The sequence below is a fragment of the Mytilus californianus genome, unplaced genomic scaffold (genome assembly GCF_021869535.1).
Source record: "Mytilus californianus isolate M0D057914Y unplaced genomic scaffold, xbMytCali1.0.p SCAF_26, whole genome shotgun sequence".
NCBI lineage: Eukaryota > Metazoa > Mollusca > Bivalvia > Mytilida > Mytilidae > Mytilus > Mytilus californianus.
Window position 1 is genome coordinate 1,903,236 of NW_026262675.1, and position 18,370 is coordinate 1,921,605.

The 18,370-nt window shown below is 33.3% G+C and overlaps 2 protein-coding genes across 4 annotated transcripts in view; both read left to right on the top strand.

Moving 5' to 3' along the window:
* LOC127732664 (neuropeptide-like protein 31) lies at positions 1–14,177 on the top strand. Of its 3 annotated transcripts, none has more exons than XM_052241829.1 (3): positions 1–51; positions 1,152–1,548; positions 1,900–2,008. In XM_052241829.1, the coding sequence occupies exons 2-3, from the start codon at positions 1,161–1,163 to the stop codon at positions 1,911–1,913; spliced, it is 402 nt and encodes a 133-aa protein (XP_052097789.1). In that variant the 5' UTR covers positions 1–51; positions 1,152–1,160; the 3' UTR covers positions 1,914–2,008. The 3 variants fall into 3 exon arrangements, with proteins under 3 accessions (XP_052097789.1, XP_052097787.1, XP_052097788.1); XM_052241827.1 differs by lacking the exons at positions 1,152–1,548; positions 1,900–2,008 and adding exons at positions 13,215–13,629; positions 14,073–14,177 and having other exon boundaries at positions 37–51; XM_052241828.1 differs by lacking the exons at positions 1–51; positions 1,152–1,548; positions 1,900–2,008 and adding exons at positions 12,138–12,158; positions 13,215–13,629; positions 14,073–14,177.
* The window catches only part of LOC127732665 (keratin-associated protein 19-2-like), a 24,123-nt gene continuing 16,840 nt past the window's right edge, over positions 11,088–18,370 (top strand). Inside the window, exon 1 of the mRNA XM_052241831.1 lies at positions 11,088–11,104. The gene's annotated coding sequence lies outside the window, so the exon portion shown is untranslated. The remainder of the gene's footprint in view (positions 11,105–18,370) is intronic.

Sequence of the window (18,370 nt, forward strand, 5' to 3'; positions counted from 1 at the left end):
ATAGTGACTGTACCTCCAGATTGGATATCAGTATTATTGACCTGACATCAAGTAAGTACATGTATCATTAAGTTGACAAAGTCATTGTTCTTCACATTATTTCGCTTTGGTGATTAAAATAGTTCGCTAGTTTTCTTTTCATGTGGTTGAATATCGTATCGTCCTGGAAAGCACCAAAATTATACTTATTCATCATCCCAAAATACATTTTGTTCTACGTTAAAACAGTAATATCTCTGGTTAAACCAATACAGTATTTTTCTTCTTCAACATTATGACATTCGATGACTTTTGTTTTTATCACAAAGATTCTTGTCAACTTCGCAGATCATTTTGGGGTCTTCTTCGCGGTCCGTCGAATTCCGATATCCATAAAATAAAAATCAATTGCAACGTTAACTGTTGGAAATTATTTGTTCTCGCTTCGAAACAGGAGAAAAACTCTGCCATTCTCGCTTGTCTTCCCGTTTCTAAAGTTCATACAAAATTATGTACATATATTGTTTGTATATATATAATAAGAGATTACTGTTAATTCAAAAGTTGATGCAATGTTTATTTACAAACACGGAGAATGTGACAGGATGAATAAGATTTTATTATTGATGTAATATTCTCTTTAAAAACTTGTCCATGAACCACATCTATTGATCATGCATCATCATCAGTTGTCGAAGATTACCAATGATAAATACCAAATCAAATTGTGAATTTACGGTCATTTTTTAAAATAGTTAACTAGATAATTCCAGTAGACTATACGCCAGACGATGATTTGATAATAACGTAGGTTAAATACTGTTCTATACTCAAGCTTGATATAATGATTAAATTGCTGATATTGTCTTTTTATGGGGTTTCTGCTTATTTTTTCATTGTTTTTGTTGGTAAAATGTTGCTGACTATACGGTATGGGTTTTCTCATTATTAAATGACAGTGACCTATAATTGCTTATATCCACGTCATTTGAACTGTGGTGGATAGTTGTCTAATGAATTGGCAATCAAACCACATCTCCTTGTTTTTATATTAATCAGAATAACATTGCACGTAGAAAAATGAAAGTTTTTGGACGTACGAAGTGGATTGAAACTCTTTTTAGACAGCATTTTTTAATTATCATATATTTTAATTCATTTATGATTTTCAGAAATCCAGTATGTTGAAACTTATCCTGTTGAGTGTATGTGTCGCAATGGCATGCGCTTTCTATGACAAAGGTTATAATGGATATGGACCAGGATTTGGGGGTCACGGAGGTTACAGTAAAATCATTTACGATGGATATGACGGATACGGCAAAGGATATGGATACGGGGGAGTGATAAATGATGGATACGGAAAAGGATATGGTGGTCACGGCGGATATGGTGGTTACGGAAAACAATATGGCGGTTATGGTGGATACGGATATGGAGGATATGGTGGTCATGGTGGATACGGAAAAGGATATGGAGGATATGGACACGGTGGATACGATGGGGGATATGGATATGGAAACAGCATCGGATATGGAAATGGATTTGTGTCAGGAAAAGGGAAAATAGGTAACATAAACTGTTTAATTTTTAATTGAAAATGTCATATAATCATGGTTGTATCTATCCATGATTAATACTCTTAACTTTTATATCCCTTTGTTGAAAGGCACTTTTATTATAAAAGCATTATCATGATACAAATATTCACTTTGTCCGCTGTGTATACAATTGACTTGTGTATTGTTTAATTTCCTTTTTTGTACAAACACTGTAAACATGTCCTATAAACATTACACATTCAAGTTGAGTTTTAAGATTCAAATATCTATATGGTAAATTGATTTTGAGCCGTTTTAGTTGGGAATGTTATGTTTTTGTTATTTGTGCACATTATAAATGTTATTCTTTTCATTGCAGGTGGTGGCTACTGAGACCTGAGATTTCAGTCTAGAGTTGCTTTCTGGCAGAAAAAAACAACAATAAGAATCTCAAATACTCTTTTAACAATAAACGAATCCACAAAGTTTTTGGTCTATAATAGATTAAACATACAATATACACAAATAAGCACGAACAAGTCAGGTGAATTATTATAACCACAAAACAAGAGGTTAGCTTATTAATCCGTTTCCTAATAATAGGTCCTTATCATTGAAACGTTTGAAGTAGAATACTTGGCATTCAAATTTGGCAGCACTAAAGATTTGGTAGTCGAAAATGTTCATCCTGACATACTGAAAATGTTTTGAAATTAAAAAGCTTTTCCTTTGGGCAATAAAAAAAAACCAAACAGTCATAATGTTTGAATCAATTTAATTGAGGTCTGGAGCTGGCATGGCAGTAACTGATAGTAGCCCTTTGTTAATTAATGTTGATTATTGTGATTTTGCTTAGTTTCTTCTGCTACCTATTCTAGCATCGGACTCGGACTTCTTTTAAACTGAATTATACTGTGCGTATTGCTGTGTGTTTGTTTATTCCACATTGGCTAGAGGCTTGTGGAAAGTTTAGATCACACAAAACATGTTTAATCCCGCCGCATTTTTGCGCCTGTCCCAAGTCAGGAACCTCTGGCCTTTGTTAGTCTTGTATGTTTATTTTTATTTTGGTTCATTTATATGTTTCGGAGTTTAGTGTGACGTCCATTTTTGCTGAACTAGTATACATTATTGTTTAGGGGCAAGCTGAAGCCCGCCTCCGGTAGCGGGATTTTCTCACTGTGTTGAAGACCCATTGGTGGCCTTGGGCTGTTTTCTGCTCTTTGTTCGGGTTGTTTTCTCTTTGACGCATTTCCCGTTCCCATTCTCAATTTTATATTCCCAACATGATACACTTTTTATGGTAAAGTGATATTTACTTGGAACACATCTTACTTTGTGGCAGTCAAACCAAAGGCTTAAAAATATTAATTTGCTGCTTCTACACTTATAGCACGTCACATTTAGTATTAAGAACAACAAAGGCTGATCGGCTTTGAATCAGAAAAGTATATCCGGGTAGGGGGACATGTCTTTCTTCGAAATGTTACCTTGTGAACTAGCACGTTCAAAATCCGGATCAATGTGTCCATCTAGTAATATTCATATATCGCATTAACTTGTGTTTTGGCCTGATATGCATGGAACAGTTGCAACACCAATACATGTATATCATCATCAACAACAAAGAAATGTCGATATACTATGTAAAGCTCTAAATTCCAGAAGTCAAAAAAAAAATAGTGAAAGGAATTCATCAGAGGCTATCAAAAATTAGCAGCTGTAATTTTCTTTGGTATCTATCAAATATTTCAAGCTCTAAATAGCTTCAATTTACCTGCCTTTTGTAAAAAAAAACTGTATGTTTTTGGGGTATTTTGTCGTAAGGTTACTGTCTCATTGAAATACCAGAAAAATGTTTAAATCTATCAGTCTATTTTTTTTTAATTAAATAGAAAAAAAAACTGTTAAATCATCCGATGAAAAAAAATATTGTGCAAATGCACATAATTTTTTTAATATCTGACCAAGTTGGAAAGTGAGAAAAAACACCGTGTTATTGAACACAGGGGTCAATATAAAACAAGAAGATGTGGTATGATTGCCAATGAGACAACTCTCAACCAGAGACCGAAATGACAAATGTAAAATAATTCCAACAAGAAAACAAACGGCCTGATTTATGTAGAAACAATAAACGAAAAACAAATATTATATATTATATACAACAACAAACGACAACCACTGAACTACAGGCTCCTAACTCAGGACAGGACTAATATACAGAATGTGCCGGGGTAAAACATGTTTACTGGCCCCAAACCCCTCACAAAAAACTCATTTTGCGGGAAAAGATGACCAAAAACCGGCACTTAGTGTTGCAGATGAAAATTTAGTTTTGATATCGATTTTTAGAAATTTTGGGAAAACAAAAACGATTTTTAAGATAAAAAAAAAATAACAAATTAAAAATATCGCATTTTTGCCTTAATTCAGTAATTGTGGTACAAAAAAAAACAGGACTTAAAAAAAGAATAAAGTAAATAATAGACCAATTGGGCATTTTTTTTTAGCTTGGTACCATGTATCCAATTTTATGATGCATGCATATGCGACATGAATTGCATTGTATCGTTACGATTGTTGACTAAAAGGAAAATGTGTTATGGTCATGATGCAGCAACCGGCATTCCGGAAGTTAACATTTTTTTTCTGCTATAGATCAGTGTCAAGGTAAAAAAAATCTAAATCGTTCGGAGTCTATCTAGACAAGTGACTGCCAAAAGTCTGCCACCAACTCCATATTCCTCATTGGACAAAAACCGTAAGATAATTATGACAAAAAAAAAAGCTACTGACGAGGTTCCTGACTCCGGAAGCCAAGTTACCGAACCCTTTTGTTTCGATAAAAGAGAGGAGAATATACCAAAGGGACAATCAAACTCATATGTCGAAAATAAACTGACAACGCCATAGCAAAAAAAGAAAAGACAAACAACAGTACATAAAACACAACATAGAAAACTAAAGACTGAGCAACACGAATCCCACCAAAAACTGGGGATGATCTCAGGTGCTCCGGAAGGTTAAGCAGATCCTGCTCCACATATGGCACCTGTCGTGTTGCTTATGTTAGTACAAACCCAGTGATAATTCTAATTCGGTAGCTCATATTCGGGAAAAAGGGAACGGGATTGTTGTTACGACAATTGGAACATATCCATTGTCATCTGTGAAACGGATATTCCATAACGGTCAACCAACTCGTGATGGCGTCCATAAAATTTACGAAGGGATGATTTCAACATCACTATACTTTGAACTCTTGGTTTAATAGCTTCCTTGTAAGCAGCAATCCTGTTGCTGGAATTTTGCTACATAGAAATGGAAAGTTCACAATTGGGAAGCTGAAATCATCTCTTTTGTCGTAAAGTTTTGTTTTCAACAAACCCTCATTGTGAATTTCTAGATGTAAGTCAAGAGATATGAGGCAGACTTAACTGTATCTGTTGTATCCTTTATCTCAAGTTCGATGGGATAGATGCGTTCAACATAGTCACCAAACGTTTAATTATTTAGTGAGAGAATATCATGTATATAGTGGGAAGTGAAGTTAAAGGATACTGCTAGCTTCTTTTCTTTGTTCCTAAGAAGTTCCTGTATGAAGTCAGCCTCATATGAATAAAGGAACAATTCGGCAAGAAGAGGAGCACAGTTAGTTCCCATTGGAATGCCGATTGTTTGTTGAAAAAGACGTCCTCCAAACGTAACAAATATGTGTTCATTTAAGAAATCAAGCATCTTGACAATGTCAGTTTCATAGAATGTTTTGTTTAAATCAGAGTGATTTACAAAGTACGATTTATCCCTCCCTAAGACAAGATACTTGTATCTACGTCGGCTATCCTTTTTTATGAAACAAAGCAGGACCAACTCTTTCAATTTGTCTTTTAGTTTGGAATGGGGAATATTTGTGTAAAGTGTAGAATATTCAAATACTATTGCAAGATGAAAGAGTCTTAGATTGTATGTACTCTAAAAGATCTTTGAATTTTTTTAGTATCACTGATTCACGCTACTTGAATAGGTAGTTTCACAGTAACTTTGAAGGCCGGATTTGATTGCTGATAAAATTGATGTTAATAATTTAGAAAGAGGTTTCGTAGAGCACTCGGGAAACCCAGCAATGTAACGTTGTTTGTAAGGACAATTGTGTAGTTTAGGTATCCAATACAGTGAAGGAAGATCCAGTTTTTCATCTTTGGTTGAAATTCCAAAGGAACATAGAACAGACCTATAATTATCCAGGATTTCCTCCTTGGTAAATGTCGTGGGGTATATGTTGAGTTTCCACGTGAATTGTCAATACCTAATTAATTTATCAAGCAGTTTATGTTCTAGTAATGTGATTTACACACTAACACAATGTTGTTTGGGGCTTTATCTACGGGGACAACAACATATTGTTCATGGAGATAGAACAGGTGTTTTGCAACATTTGGGTCTTCAAATATTGATGTAGCATGGGTATTCATAGGCCCATTATGTTTTTTATTTCTGATTTGTATCAACGACCTCAAGGCCTTAATTCATTCGGAAAGAGTATTTATGTCTTCTTTCTCGCGTTTAACCCATTGCCTGGCCGATAATCCTCGACTGAATCCATCAGTATTTTAAAGTTGTGTTTCCAATTGATGAATTTAGGCTCACGATATTTCGGGCCTTTAGATAACACATTTCGCAGAGAAGTGTTATTGACAACGTTTAGGTCACCAGTAATAACGTGGCCAGCCGGGTTATTTATGAATGGGGAACTAGCACTGGTGCAATCAGAATGTTTTAGACTTGAAGTCGTCATTATTGAGATCCTGCAACACGTGTTTGTAATTGAAAATTTTAGGTAAATGGAATTTCAAAATAGGCAAAAATATATATAATATACCTGTTTCCTGTCTCCTGACAGAAAAGAAAGTTCAACAGTTTGGAAAAAAAGGAAAAATTCCTTAAACAAATCTATAACGGCACGGGAATAACTTCAACATATGTGCAATCTTCCTGTGAAGTTTCAAGGATCTGGGTTGAACATCGATTACACAAAACTTGTACATTGTGTACCCTCTTTCATAAATTTTGCTGAAAAAAGAACAAAGTTCCTAAGTCTGGAAAAATGAGAAAAAATCTTCAAACATAAACATAATAGCAGGTGCATAACTACATCATATGTGAAATCTTTTCGGGGATATTGGATGAAAAATGTAGGAGGAGTTGAACACACAAATTAGGTACCCACGTTTCCACGTCCGCCCGCCAATCCGCCCAGCAGCCCGACATCACCATACTATAAGCCTGTTTTTTTTTATTCCAAAAATAAATGGCTGTGTTTACACCTCAAAAGTTACTCTGAGTACAGACAAACCTGTGCATCTGGAAAAGGTTTAAGGCATATCATGATCTTGATCAATAAAATTCAAATTTATGTTTCAGAAAATTAAAAACGTATTTGGATTTTGCTGTGCAATATTTTTCGACCCTGCAGGAAAAGATGATAAGATTATCAAACACTTGAGTTTCACTTGGCAGTCTAAATCACGTATTGTTGTTGGATATCTTTATTGTCCATGTTAATTAATACAGTTCACGGTTCACTTCAATTATTATCTATGGGGAAGTTCTAAAACATTTTCCAAATTGTTTTTATTTTGGCATCTTCTGTAGCAACGAAAAAAAAATCCACAGCAAATTCCAATTAAGTCTTTAATTTTTCTAAAGCATAAAATGAATCTGAATTATATATATCTAGGTCTTGCCATGCCTTAAAATTTTTCGAGATGCAAAGGTTTATCTGCACTTAGAGTAAATTTTGTGGTGTAAACATGGCCATTTTAGCCAAAGGGTCCAGATGAACCTTAAAGCAAACAAAAGTGTTTATTTATCTGCCTTTGGAGCAGGATACGGCTGCCAGAATCTTTGGCTATTGATGATAATCAATATTTTGCTGCTGTGTTGACAGACCTCTCGAAAGCCTTTGACTGCCTTCCTCATAATTTATAAATTTTAAAACTGAAGGTATATGGATTGTCTGAATATAGACAGCTGTTTAAGTAAAAGAAAACAATGTGTAAAAGTTGGTATATAAAGGTGTGCCGCAAGGCTCTATATTAGGACCTGTACTTTTTAACATTTTCTTGAATGATATTTTTCATTTTGTATCAAGCAGCCCACTATATAATTATGCAGATGACAATACTTTGTCATATTCACATTCTAATATAGACACTGTTGTAAATATTTTAAAAAAGCTTAGAGCTTATTAATTGCTTTAGTTTAAATCATACGAAGGCCAACCCTGACAAGTTTCAGGCAATAGCCATTGGCTAGAAAACTGAAAATAAAAATATTTCTTTCAATTTAGATTGCAATATTATACATTGTGAAAAAGAAGTGAAACTACTTGGTGAAACTATTGATTATCAGCTTAAGTTTGATGCTCATATTTCTAATATTTGCAAAAAAGTACCAAGACAGTTACATGTACTTAAACGTATTGGTAAAAATTTAACGAAATATGTAGACTCACTATTTATTATTCATTTATTATGTCAAATTTTAATTATTGTCCAGTAGTATGGCATTTTTTGATGATTTTAATACCAGAAAAAACAGAGAAAATACAGCGACTCTTTTCACAAAAAATCTTACGATTAAAATTGATAGTAAGTTATACTGAAATGTTCATGACTTACGAGTATTTTTACTCGTAAGATTTTTTTGTGAAAAGAGCCCCAGGAACGTGCCTTAAGATTTATTTATGAGGACTAATGTAGCACATATCAACAACTGTTAACTTAATCAAAATTACCAAGTTTAAAAATCAGAAGAATTAGAATGATAGCAATAGAGGTATATAAAATTATTAATAAACAATGTCCACTGTATTTACATGATCTTATTGAAATTAATAGCTGTGGTTACTCTTTCAGAAATGACAATATAGCTGATGTTCCCTGGGTAAGGACAACTACCCATGGGCTGCACTCCTTCAGATATGCCGGAGCCAAACTCTGGAAAGAACTGCCGAATAAGATGAGGGAAGAAATGCATTTGAGTCAGTTTAAAAGTTTGGTTGGTAATTGGGAGGGCAGTTCGTGTCAGTTTTCCTCCTGCAGATATCAGTGAGCTGTAGAACATTTATTTATCTTATATACTCTGGCTTTTATAATTTTGTTGCATACTTTTTTATTTTTGTTCTAAATGCTTGAAATTCTTTTAGTGCTTTTAAAATAGCTACTGCATGAATGTCAGTTTGTCTGCATTTTATGTTTGCTTTCATATTCTTTGTGTGCTTGATACCAGTATTTATGCTTTGCATGATGTGCTTTCTGTTTTATGTGTTTTATGTCTTGTGTTTATCATATATATGTATGTCGGTTAAAAGCTCTACAGAGCTTATGTTGTATTGTTATATGTATACCCGACTTTAAATAAATCTTTTATGTTTTTATGCCGTACATTTCTGAAGATTTTGATTAGACATTAGATTTTTTTTACAAGAAAGTCCACGTACACTTGTTTTATAGTAAACTTAGCCCTTGAGATATTCAACTTTTTTTTTTCAAATTGACGTATCATATGACTTTTAAAAGCAATTTATTATTAAGTCAAAAAGACAGATTTGAAGGTCAATACTTGTAGGTCAGATTTTGTTTTTGTTGTTGTTGGCACAAACGGCATTACCACATGACCGAGAACTAATGCATCGAGAAAAAAAATCTTAGATATGTACATTCCGTAAAATACGACACCAACAGAGCACCACCAATATGTAGATGAAAAAAAAATTCTTATTTCGAAATCTAAAACTATGTTGTTGGAACGAGCTAAAAATATTTCTTGCATAGCCTTATTCTGCCAAGTTGAACGTAAAAACAGGACAATGATATCTATGCTACTAAAGGAAGAGACCGATTTCATTGAGCCGCAACTCTTCTGAAACCATACAAAGTCGGAAATATTTGTGATATGACGTATAAATGTAGTGTTTTGTACTTCCTAAATTTGTCTTTGAAACAATCTTTTTTCCACAGAAAAACGCCATTTTTTGAGAAAATATCCAAAGTCGGAGACCGTTATCGATCCGTGTCTTATACGCTTTCGCGCATGCTCAGTCGACGTACTGCCCGCAGAATTTAACTTTATATATAAATGATTTAGGACAATGGTGTAGATAAAAAATTACACCATTCCAGACCCTTTTGTTTTCCACTTAATTAATATAACCAATAATTAACAAGTTCCGGGTCGAATCCGATACCGATTCCGATAGTATATATCACAAAATTACCTGATCCCTGTTACCTAATCTGTACGTTCCGCCTCTGTCGGGCGCACAACCAAACGGTGTATTCAGGATTTGCTATAAACACGGGTAATAATCACACATGAACTTCGTCATTATACAGGGAATAACTGTGCTTCTTATATTCATTGTGACATTACCAAATGACAATACGAATTCTAAAAATCCAGGCTAAAAATAAGGCGTAGGTTCTTTAATTCAGTCACGGACCCGCGTCTAGCTAAGTTTAAATGTAAAAAAAAATAAGTAAAAATTCGGGTAATCAAATTTCTTTTACCTCAACTATGTACAGAGAATATGTTGAAAATATCCCTCAGTTCTTTAAAATATAGTAAACCAAAAGTACAGCAGATAATGTGGAGTTTAATGGCGTGTTACGAACAAATTCTAAACGTACACTTCAATTGATATTTTATACTAACTGGATAAGTCACAAGAACAAGTAAATACTCATTATATGTTCGAAGCTAGACCAAAGAAGTTCGAGAAAAAATAAAAAAGTGAAATAAGAACAATATGCAATAAAAGATTACCACTTTTGAAATGAGGTCACTAAGGCAATTTTGAATTGACCTTATTCGGATATCAACATTCAATGCAAATAAATGAATAAGTTTTCTTATATGGGAAATAATTGAGACGGCCTAATCTAATAATTGTTATACAAAAAAAAAACAGGAAAATGTTGTACCACCTTATTACCGGCTATCATTCCTGCAGATGCAGTTGGAATTGTGTTACCGATTTCAATTGTTTTTGCTATCATGTTCGCTTCTGCAGTTCAGCCTGCAGAATGAATTTTGCCATCGTGTCCATGATAATTTAATCTATGTGATCTTTTTCATCTGCATTACCGATAGCCAGTGTGTTGTAACGCATAAAAAGTATTATTAAATAATAATATCCTTTCAGTTTTTTAACCTATTGAAAGTCCAGTGACAATGCGTTAATCGGTGTGCTCGAAAGCTAAAGTTCTTGAAAATTTTAAGACTGCGGGAAATTGTATCTATGTATTCATGCTTAAGAATTTTGTGTATAGATGGAAATTGAAAGTAAATAAATTGTCAGTTAAAAGCAGTTAGATCCATAATACTTTATTATCTATTTATCGACATAAAATAATGTAATATATAGATTAAAATCTTTGTGGTACAATCATGTAAGTAATAAAATACATGTACATAAGGATATTTTGATAGATGACTATTTTAAGTGACCACTAAAATGTTGGGTATATATAGTGACTGTACCTCCACATTGGGTATCAGTATTGTTGACCTGACATCAAGTAAGTACATGTATCAATTAGTTGACAAAGTCATTGTTCTTCACATTATTTCGCTTTGGTGATTAAAATAGTTCGCTAGTTTTCTTTTCATGTGGTTTAAAAAAATAAATCGTCCTAGAAATCACCAAAATTAAACTATTTTATTATATCAAAATAAATTTTGTTCTATCTTAACACACAGATGTTTCCGGTTAAAAAATCACTATTTTTTGTCAAAATAATGGCAATCGATGAGTTTCGATTTATTTTTTCTTTATAGCCGGATTTTTTTTATCACAAAAATAACTGTAAAAGACGCAGATCATTTTGGGTCCTCTTCGCGGTCCGTCGAATTCCGATCAAATAAAATAAAACCCAAACAATTACAACGTTAACGTTTGGAAATTATTTGTTCTCGCTTCGAAACAGGAAAAAAAGATCGGCGAGTGTCGCTTTTCTTCCTGTTTCTAAAGTTCATACAAAAAAATTATGTATTTTCCTAAACTGTACAAATATTTTGTGTATATATACATTTTTAAGACAGAATTACTCTAAATATCAGCACAACAATGTTAAATCTGCAAATTTGCGGAAGCAAATTTTTGTTCTTCCCTCGCCGGGATTCGAACTCATATATATATATATATATATATATTGTTATAATATTCTGTCAAAACATGTCCATGAACCACATCTATTGATCATGCATTGTCATCAATTGTGGAAGAATTACAGTTATGAATACCAAATTAAATTAGTTCGCTAGACAATTCCAGTAGACTATAAGTCAGGCGATGATTTGATAACAACGTAGGTTAAATACTTTGAGTTTGCTTTCAGTAGCTACACAAATTCTTTCGCACGATATCATTTGGTATTGTTATACGGGGGTAAATTTAGTAAATAAATATACGTCATCAGGGACCGCCCATTTGGGGAGAGCTTTCTGTATAACACTATATAATGTTTGTAATAAATATTTTTTGATAGATGGATCAAAACTAAAGTTAAAAAAAATAAAAAAATGAATGCTGAATGCACTTTTTTTTTACTACAGGGCTGAAAAGTAACGGAGGTCAGTATAGGATTTAAGTGTTGTAAACAAGGCCATGTGAATGCCCAAAAATGCCGCATGACCCTTTGTTTTTATTGCTGCAAAAGATGGGGCTACATTTGTACTTTAAGGATTGATATATGAAAGCTTCTGATTTCTAAAAGTAAACCTGGTATAAATTTAATTCAAGACATTTATTTGCATTAAAGTCAATGGGAGATTTTTTACTGAATTTACCCCTACAACTACCAGTGTTTTTGTTGTCTTTTTTTTATCTGAATTGATTTACATCGTACAATACAATTATGTACATTAAAAGTGCGTAATAATCAGTTTAACCCGCAACATGTCAATTGCGTCTAGCTCATCATAAATCATGAACCTCGTCAGTGGTTGTTTTAGTTATATTTTAATGTCGTAAGTTTTTTGTAAAACCGACTCCTGGTCTTTTCGGAAATCATGTGTTGATGGTAAATCTTTGATAATCTCTGGTTGAATTATTAACAACTGTTCTAGACACAATCGATTTAGAATTTGGCATATTGTTGATTTATATCTGTTTTTTGGGGGGGGTTTGTCTGCTTCTTCTTTTTTGTTTTTTGTTCCATTGGGTTGCTGTCTCATTTGCATATAACCAAAATATTCTCTTATTCTCATATAAATTTGCATGCATTTAAAAAGAAACAATTCCATGGTAGGTTACTTTTGCATTTTTCCTTTCATTCTGTCTAGCAACGGGTTTATTGATTAAAAAAATACCAGCAGAGTATGCTTTTAGATTTGGAAAAAGTATGCCACATCATTTAACTAGGGCAAATTGGTAACTAACCAATTTACACTTCTTCGCCTTTATGCAAGTTTTGTTGTACTAGTGCATTTTATAACATTCAATTGGATTATAAAATCATAGTAATTTTGTTGAAAGTCAATTATTATTGATATTACTGTGTTTATCAGAATAACATTGCACGTAGAAAAAAAATAATATAGGGCATATAAAGTGGGTTGAAACTCTTTTTTAAAAAACACACACTGTTTTTAAGTCATTATACATTTTACTTCATTTATGATTTTCAGAATTCCAATATGTTAAAACTTATCCTGTTGAGTGTATGTGTCGCAATGGCCTGCGCTTTCTATGACAAAGGTTATAATGGATATGGACCAGGATTTGGAGGTCATGGAGGTTACAGTAAGATCATTTATGATGGATATGACGGATATGGCAAAGGATATGGATATGGAGGAGTGATAAATGATGGATTCGGAAAAGGTTATGGTGGTATCGGCGGATATGGTGGTTACGGTGGATATGGGGGTTACGGTGGATACGGAAAACAATATGGTGGATACGGTTATGGAGGATATGGTGGTCATGGTGGTTACGGAAAAGGATATGGAGGATATGGATACGGTGGATACGATGGAGGATATGGATATGGAAACAGTATCGGATATGGAAGCGGATTTGTGTCAGGAAAAGGGAAAATAGGTAAAATTTCTAATTGAAAATGTCATATTGTGATGATCATATCTATCTATAATTTACTCTCTTACTGGTGAGTATTTTGTAGACGAAACGCGCGTCTAGCGTACAAAATTTTAATCCTGGGATCTATGACGAGTTTATTTACTCTTAACTTTATATACCATCATTATAAGGCACCTTTGTTCTAAAAACATTATCGTTTACAAATATCATGATTAATGAAATACACCCACCCCTTTCACTTTGTTAGAGATGTGTACAATTGGCTTGTGTATTTTATACAACACCACTAACATGTCATACATGTATAAACATTACACATTCAAATTGCGTTTTTAAGATTCAAATATTTATATGGTAAATGGTTTGCGATCCGTTTTATTTGGTAAGTGTTGTGCTTTTGTTATTTGTGGAATTTTAAAAACAATGTATTCTTTGCATTGCAGGAGGTGGCTACTGAGACATGAGATTTAAGTCCAGAGTTGTTTGCTGAAAAAAACAACATTAAGAAACTCTAAAAATCTTTTTTAACAATAAAATGATATACTGATTTTGGTCAATCTTATTAATTATGATATACACAAATTGTAAAGGTTGAAGATTCACATCCTGAACTTAAAACAAATATTCAAAATATGATATTGATATTCAAGTACACTTCTGTAAAATATAAATTACTTTTAGACTTATTTCGTAATGTTGAGTGTCGCCATATATCTCAGCTTATAGTCTAAAATCAAATAAGATGAAGAAAATTGAGTATACTAATACTAATATGTCAATTAGGCAGTAACCCTAAGAGACAAAAACAAAATTACTCATTGTGATCAACACATGTTCTTCAACAACAAACTCACCGCACACCTCTGTGTTTTCTGGAGTGTGGGAGGTTAACGTTGTGGATTCGATCACAGGCCGGGTCAAACCAAAGATTTTAAAATTTGTATTTGCTGCTTCTCTGCTAAGCACACAGCATATTTAGGAGTAAGAACCAAGACTGGTCGGCTTGGAATCAGAATAATGTGTCCAGGTAGGATGACATGCCTTCCTGCGGCATCTTACGTTATGAACTAGCACGTTAAAATTACGACCCAGCGTGTCGGTCTACTATAGCTACAACGCAGATTAATATTCATATATCGCTGTAATTTGTTTCCACCTGATATGCATGTAAGAGTTGCCACTGGTTGTTAAACACCAATCTATCATCACCAACAACAAAGACATATCGATATACTAAGTAAAGCTCTAAATTACACACATTAGAAAAGTTGTAATTAATTTATCAGAGGCTATAAAAAGCAGAGATCAACACGAAATTCCCTGTGATATATTTTCTTTTTATTTATTTATAACTTTTAATACTTGGAGCTATTCATAGCTTGACATTTTGCATAGACACATGTGATAACAAAAGACTGTAGCTCTAGATGTCTTTCGTTATTTGCGTCGTTAGGTTGCTGTATCAGTGGTGTGTACGGTTTTCGACGATAGACAATAAACCACTACCCCAAAAAGATTTACATATCTAAAAGTGTTATTTTCTGTAACCGCCAATGTTTTATCACTCCAATCGGAAAATAAAAAAATCAAAATCGGCTGACTATAATCTCTATATACTAGTCAACAAAAGACACGACAAGTCTGAACTATATGATTCAGTTCGAAAGTGAGACAATACCAAGATATTGAAGATAAGGATTAAATTTAATTTGCAGGAAAAGATGATAAAAGTTGATGACACCCAGTTTTTAAGATAAGAAATCAGTATTAATGTATCGTTTTTTTTTTAAATTATGGATAGAATTACGAATGAATGAGATTCGCGTGTTTGCCTTAAATCAATAATTTGATAAGAAAACAGCACTCTGTAAATATTACACCAAGTGGGATTTTAGCTTGGTACCATGTATACAATTTCATGTGACAGGGTAGGCAAGAAATTTATGGCAAGTAGGGAAATAGGAACACAACTATATTTTTTACCTGTAAAAATCCTCCATAATATATGCGTAGCAGACGACAAAACCACATATACAAGTAAAGGAATATAAAGAAATACCGTATCACAGAAGTTTAGCACTTACTATATTTGAATAAATTAAGGAGACTGCACATATTTGGAAAATATTTGAGACGACCTATTCCAATAATTAGACTAAAAACAGATAAATTGTGTACACACCATATTACCGGCTACCACTACAGGGGCGTGTTTTTTTGTTCTTCTGTAGTGAGACGGAAGAGGTCCATTTCTGTTTTTTTTTTGGCATTGGAAAGATCTATTGTCTATCTTCTACCTCTTCGTTTTAAATAGGTAGATTAGACGGTATAGGAACATAACAAACATGGCGTCGTTTAGTCTAAATGACATTAATAAATTTATGAATTCAGATATAATAGAAAGTGAGCTGTGCGCTAAACGTTTTTATGGTATGACAGCCTTAGTGGGACCTCATTGTAGGGACGATAAGCTCATTATATAAGAACTACACTAACAATAACAGTAAGGGGACGACTATTTGATATTCTGGGGAGGGGAGGGGTCAGGAGGATTTTTTGCGGATTTATTATTCATTTTAATCTGTCGCTAAGGATGCCTATTTTGTTCATCTCTTACCAGACCACCATATTCATATTCAAAATCCTTCTGTCCCCACCCCGACCCCCAAAAAAATAAATATCAAATGGTTTTTACCTTGTTTAACACGAGTTTAAATTGATTGATTGCTGATTGCTTATTTCTAACGTCAAGTGACAAATATTTCATGCATGTTTAGGAAAACATGAGTTTGAAAATCAGGTATATTATATAAAAATAAGGAGATGTGGTATGATTGCCAATGAGGCAACTATCCACCGGAGTTCAAATGAAGTGGATGTAAGCAATGATTATAGGCAACCGTGCGGCCTTCAACAATGACAAAAATCCATACCGTATAGCCGGCTTTAAAAGGCCCCGACATGAAAAATGTGAAACAATTCAAACGAAAAAACTAACGGCTTATTATATTTTACAAAACAATTTACAAAAAATCAAACATGAGTCGACAGACTAGAAGCAACGACAACCACTGAACAACCGGCTCCTAAAGAATATGTCAGGGTTGACATGTTTTTGAGCGCTCAACCCTTCCCTTAACTGGGACAGTGGTGTAAAAGAACAAACTGTAAAAATCAGTTCCAATTGGATTAAATCAAAAGATCGGTAGGAGACACAAAAAACTAACTAACAATAAGACAAAAGACTCAAAGCAACGAAATAAGAGTATTTGCAGGTACTGAAAGCTTGTTCAAAGCCAATTACAACTAACAAATAAATTATGATCTCCCAGACTAAAGTAATAATCAGTACACAACCAACGGATTTAGTTAAAAACAGTTTACAATTAAGGTTCTCGAAAATTGGTGGTCCGATGATTTAAACCATCGAAATTTTGCAAGGACCGGCACAGTTTTGGTATTTTGCAATAGAAATAATTCTAAGGATAATCAGATTTCTTCAAGGACCACCAGGGGAAAAAAGATTTTGATAATTCTGCGATATCTTTTATATACAAAAATAATCCAGTTTGGTTACTTTAAAAATGTTTGATAGACAAGATGTCCTTTTCGATCATATACCAGACAAATCATTGACAAATTATTGTACAGTTTAAGATTATTCCTGAAAATCAAATAGTGGGGTCTTTAAGCTGGATTTGTTAAGCTTAATAAAGTTAGGAAAGCATAAAAAAATGTCACGAACACAGCGATTTCTGCCAACCAATTTTCTTTGTTTTTAAAACTTATTATATAATTACATCAATGCCAAAACAGAAAAGACTATTGCAGTCATGTATACCAATGGACTGACGTAACTAATTTTTTTTAATAAATCATCGCAAACTTCATTTATGTCAATCAACATAAAAAAAATCTGCTGTATTCGACGGCAAATTGAATTTGTGTTATATTGCTTCTTCTACAGAATATATATCCAGAAGAGGTCCAGTTTCCTTTTTTTTTTTTACTCTTCATCAGAAGAAAGACATCTGGAGATGTACAGAAGAGACCAATAAAACACGCCCAGCAGATACAATATGATTTGAGTCCCTGATTTTCATTCAAATCAATTGTTTTCAATATAGTGTACAGTAGATTTTTGTCTATAGTCCGATTGCCATTGAGACACAATGGAGTTTACCCTCGTGTTCATCAGATCTGTGTTACCTTTTGCATGTGCAGTACCGATATCCAGTTTGTTATGATATATACAAAAATTCTTTTTTTTTTGTCTGTAAAATATGGTCCTTCCAATTTTTAAAATGAATTGAAAGTTCCCAGGACAATGCATTGACCGGTGTGCTCGAAAGCTTAGTTGTTGGAAAATGGTAGATTTCGGGAAATTGTACCATGCTTAAGAATTTTGTGTATGAATGGAAAGAGTTTTATATTATGTGTGTATCATACATTTTCACTCAAATTTGTATTTCAATACATAGCAAAGGGTTACAGCTTATACTAAAGCATTTGTTTGTTTCGATAAATAATGAAAGTGAGCCTATATGCATTGAATATTTCAAGTAAGATAGCTTTAAAGTTATTTGTTTGCCGTTTCAAAATAATTGTTAGTCAGTGTGGTTACCGAAATAAACAAACTATTGATTTTATACCGCATTGATTGAATAATTACTTTTCTACTGTTCTCAACTAAACAATTATTCTACTTCAAAAGTTTTTGAAGGCAATTTCTATGATAGCA

What these genes read in the sequence shown, in the direction of transcription:
- LOC127732664 (XM_052241827.1), top strand. Translation starts at nt 13,224, where the DNA reads ATGTTAAAACTTATCCTGTTGAGTGTATGTGTCGCAATGGCCTGCGCT.